The sequence below is a fragment of the Montipora foliosa genome, chromosome 9 (genome assembly GCF_036669935.1).
Source record: "Montipora foliosa isolate CH-2021 chromosome 9, ASM3666993v2, whole genome shotgun sequence".
In the NCBI taxonomy this organism is placed as follows: domain Eukaryota; kingdom Metazoa; phylum Cnidaria; class Anthozoa; order Scleractinia; family Acroporidae; genus Montipora; species Montipora foliosa.
In genome coordinates, this window is record NC_090877.1 from 2,588,679 (window position 1) to 2,593,678 (window position 5,000).

The following is a 5,000-nucleotide window of genomic DNA, read 5'->3' on the forward strand; positions in this document are numbered from 1 at the left end:
GGAGCTTAAGCACGCGCGTTTTTGAGACGCGGGCGGCAACCGAAAGAGAACATTTCGCGTACCAGGACAGTGGTGTCTCCCGGATTTTTATACAATGATCTCTTATAGAGAAAATATACTTAGTAATGTAAATGTGGTTGTGTGAAGACAAGTTAAAAGGGAAAGCAGCTCACTTCTGGTTGCCGTCCGCGTCTGAAAATCGCGCGTGCTTAAGCTCCCTAATGTCATTTTTGAGAAAACACTACACCCGCGTCACGAAGTGATTATGCACATATCAATGTTGACCTGCTGGGGGAGGAGGCCGGGCAAAGGCGGGGGATTTGAACTCAGATCAGTTTTTCTGTTCAAATGCCCGGCCCCAAGGAAGTCATCCTGGGTCAAAAAAGTGCAAACTTCTCACCCCAGGGGCACCCGGAGCTTAGAACGATCTGCAACGTGTTCCAGAGCATCAAGATCCACGAACTCCTGCCATTCGTCTTTGAATTGCAGAACCAAGATTTCGTCGTCAACATCAATTTTGAATTCTGTTTTCACCGTATTGATTTATTTAACTCTCACCACCTACCAGAGCCTTACGGCTCTCGCCGTACTGAACAAGAACCTATATAGCAAATTTAATTAAACACATTTATTATGCTTATGAATTCAAGCAAGCATACACAAGCTGCACAAAGAAAACTCATCAATATTCAAACATATGCAAAAAATATGCACCAGAACACAACGGAAACAAAAGCTTTTCTATTGGATTACATGTCAACCTTGTTAAAAAGATTCGATGACCTTTGTCTTACAAAATATAGAGCAGATTCACTCTTTCACTCATGGCGTTGAGGGAATCGTGGAGAATCGGTTTGCTTCTAGTGACTTCTGGGTAATCCCAAAATGGCAGTACTATTTTTCAGTCTTTCTCGGTCATTCAAGATGGCGATCAGCCAAGATGGCGTCAGTGGACCCCACTCTTCTAACGGTTAAAGTCAAAGGTCTCGACCCCAGAACTCAACGAATGATCAAACGTCTCTACCACGGGCAGAATTGTAACGTCAAGTCCCCCTCCTATGCCCGTGTTTCCCCCACCCCCCTCCCCAGCGGCTTAACATTGATAGGTGCATTATAATAACGCGAATTTCTATTTTCAGATGACGTTTTCGTTGCCGTCGCCGTCGTCGTTGTTTAAGTTCTCTATTAGATTAAAGTTTGAGTCCGCAGTTTTTTTCTTCCTGGATACGCCTTCTCCACACGTATCCGGCGAATTCGTTGGCTAATATATCCGGAACTTTTTAAGTGCACTCTCCAGAGTGGATATTTTTTAATCCGCTATGAATCCAGAACTGCGTGGACGCTAAGGACGCTTTCCATTTGACAGAACTGACCGGCCAGACCTGGAAGTTGGAAGGACTAACTCTACAATACCTTCAAATTAACACACTTCGAGGATGATATATACTTCTCAAGAAATATGTGAGGGATTATTATGCAAGTGTTCCTTCAAATTGTTGCATTTTCTTTGCAACTTGACGGGTCTGGCCAGCCAGTTCTCCCAAAAGAAAAGCGCCCTTAATCCGGACTTTTTTTTATCCGGATGACTTAACTACAGAAAGACAATAATAGAGGAGCTCCTCGAGCGCACACTCACGCGCGCGCGAGCTCCATAGCTAAGAAAATTTGGTCAAAATGAACGAAGTCATATATGAAATGAATCAAACACTGAACTGCGGATATGAAATCAAGTAAGCTAGAGTTGGTCACTCCCAACGTCAGTGGCTTCATAGCTCAGTTGGTTAGAGCGTCGCACCGGTATCGCGAGGTCACGGGTTCCAACACCGTTAAAGTCCTCAAATTTTCCGGCTTCTCTTCGCAAATGCAAAAATTGCGTCCATAAATGCGAGGATCATAGCTTTACTTGAAAATTTGTAAACTATCAATCCGAGAAATAATTATTTTGGTTTTGACGTCTCGTACGCTCGCCCGTACACTCCTTACGGAGGAGGGAAGGGAATCAGGTGTCAGTCGTGATAAGGGGTATGTTATATTTTCTTGGCGAGAAACGTGAATCCCGCGTTTTTCCTGGCGGGAAATTGCGCAGGAAATGGCGTGGGCATTGATGTCGCATTCAAAAACTTGTTTACTTTAGGAAGTTGCTTTCAAGAATTTCATACTATTAGCGACGAACAACGGGATAAAAAGCAGGAAAGCGTACGAGAGGAGAATCGACAAAATTTGAGAAATTTCTGTCGAGAGCTCGAGAAGCCGAGGAAGGAGAAGAACACTGCTATTTCAATGAAGAACACCGTTAAAAGTTGAGAGAAACAGAGCGAGAGACAACACAGACAAAACACTTATTTACAACGGACTTACCTGAAGATTAGAGTGTAATGTGAAGTGCTAGTTTTCAACCCCATATCAACAATGTGAGCGTTAGTCTCACTAATGGGAATGGCCCACACAAGGACAAAGAAAAACTCTGACCAGGGTGGGAATTGAACCCAAGACCTTCGGGGAAAACTGGCTCACCTTTCTGAGAGGTCGCCAAATGAACTGTGTCACCGCCGCGATCGAGGTGGAAGCCATCAAGAGGCGTGACATGTGTACAAATTAAATTCTAGACCTTGTGAATTTACTTCCCGTCGGCCTGACCTCGAAGGAGGAGGAGATTCCATGTAAGTCTTCATTCATAGGTCGTCACTTTTCAGTTAGGTATGATACAGTCGAAACTTCCGTAAGCGGGACACCCTCGAGACCAAGGATAAGTGTCCGCTTACGGGAGGTGTCCGCTCATGGGAGGTTGAAAAAAGAAAGTGCAATAGAGGGCATATCATACACCACAACAAGTCTTTTACAGCTCCTTAAGACAACTTGTGGTTGTGTTTCAAGGTGAGTAGGCAGGCAAAACACGACTCTTATTGGTCAAGATAGGAAATTGAAAGACCTCAAGGCTTTGCTCTAACAAGTACATCTTTCAAAGACCTCCAAGGGGAGAGTTTTTAATGATTTCTCTTAGTAAGGGCTGCTTTTGTATAAGATGCCATTTGTTCATTAGAATGTGTTTGAGATTGGGTGACGAAGTTCCTCAAGAGTGCGTCTAACTCAGCAACGGCAGTTCTTACAACGGGAAAGCGGATAAACTGTGAGAGGAGCAGGATATGGTATAGAATTGCCTTGCTCCTTTAAAGAGACAAATTTTCGTGCGACTGGCTTGAAGAAAAGTTTTAAAAGGAAATGAAAGGAAAAAAAGCTAATTGTAATCGAGATGACTATGTTTTTTCCAGGACAGTCTGCGATGAAACCGTTAAAAACGAACCCATTTCGTTAGATATACGGGAGGATATTTTAGACCCTGTGGACCCTGAATAGGTGTCCGTGTCTGCTTACGAGAGACGTCCGATTACAGGTGGCGTCCTTTAGTGGAGGTTCGACTGTACTCAAGTTTTGTCAGTCAAAGTAAGACAAATCCACTTTTTCTGCTGAGAGTTTAAGCCCTACCTCCATGGATAGTCACCTGGCGGATGGACATCGGGTTGGTTCCCGCCAGACGCTGCTGAGTGAAGTGCTTGTCGCTTATCGATAAAGGTTTATTTCTAATGAAAGCCTCATATTTGGAAGGAAGTCTTGCGTATCTCTAAACGGGAAAAAGAGACCGTTTCGTTAAGAAGAATTCCGGGCAGGAAACGTTTTCTGGTTGGTTAGTACCCTGTAGTCAGGAAACCAATTCCTCCCTCATCTACTTACTCCAATTGCTGGCTCCATGAATGACTGGAAAAATGCTGATAGCGGGAGATATTCTGAAATATTTGTGATCTCCTTTCCACCAGTGATACTCATGTATTGGTGAAGAGATACATTGCTTGCAAAAACTGTCTGAAAATAAGCAGTGACGCAGTATCTGCTGAAAGGATCTTGAGTTAACACAGCAGCCAGTTCCTTGGGTTTCATATTTAATAATGCGAAGCCATGCACGGAAGGATTGAATTTGTAGGTAAATGTGGCCTTTTTTCCAGCCAGCTCTTTGTCTCTCATCGCTTTACATATTTCACTGGTTTCTTGAGGAAGAGACACCTCACACGGGACTGCAGTTACAGACCTTAATAGAGAAATGAAATTGGTAATTATAATTGACCTTTAAATTTTAAGCTACATTAGTCAACTCCAGCTGGCTTATAGCCTTGGAGTAAAACACTTCCAATTGATAGTGCCTCATGCAATGGGAAGAATCTTTTAAGATGTTAAAAATATGTAAAGAAAATAAGTAAAGATAATTTAACATGGAGGTGTATCTATGACAAAATGCAATCCTATGTAATTGATACAGTTATTTCCAAATCGATCCGAACACCCGTTTCAGGTATCATGCAAATAGTCAAAATGCAGAAAAAGGCATAATGCAAATAGGCATAACGTGAAAAGGCATCATGCAAAGAGGCATAACGCGAAAAGGCAAAACGCAAATAGGCATAACACGAAAAGGCAAAATGCAAGTAGGCATAACGCAAATAGGTATAACACGAAAAGGCTTAATGCAAATAGATGCAAATAGGCATAACGCGAAAGGGCATCATGCAAGTAGGCATCACGCAAATAGACATCACGCAAACAATCACTACGTGATAATCAGTGGTCGTTGGAAGGACCGGAGCCTTCGTATCTTTTTTGAGAAGATGGTGTTCTAACGGGCGATACCTCCTTCTTCCATTCAGAATGTCTTGGCTCATTATTTGAGAATTCTTACTGAACTATTACGCCAGGAAGAAATGGTTTCGAAAGTGATTTGGTTTCCTTTCGACTTAAACAATTAATTCAAGTCCTTTTTCAGCTGAAACTATTAATTTGCATAATTTGCAGCCATGTTCAAAATGGTACTATCTGAACCAGGGACGCGAGTATTTGCGGGGGGCAATGTGATCGGCTAACTTGCCGTTGTCGATAAGAGTCTAGACAACGCTGCTTGCGTCATGCTTGCGTCACTTTGTCACGCAATGTAATAGCCAATCAGGAACGCTCAT

The 5,000-nt window shown here is 42.8% G+C and overlaps 1 protein-coding gene across 2 annotated transcripts in view; it reads right to left on the reverse strand.

Moving 5' to 3' along the window:
- LOC137969535 (polyunsaturated fatty acid 5-lipoxygenase-like) overlaps positions 1-5,000 on the reverse strand; it is a 41,352-nt gene that overhangs the window by 13,320 nt on the left and 23,032 nt on the right. For both annotated transcript variants that reach the window (XM_068815837.1, XM_068815838.1), the window contains 2 exons: positions 3,730-4,081; positions 3,484-3,619 (listed from right to left, as the gene is read on the reverse strand). In XM_068815837.1, coding sequence (XP_068671938.1) covers positions 3,484-3,619; positions 3,730-4,081 — 488 coding nt within the window. The remainder of the gene's footprint in view (positions 1-3,483; positions 3,620-3,729; positions 4,082-5,000) is intronic.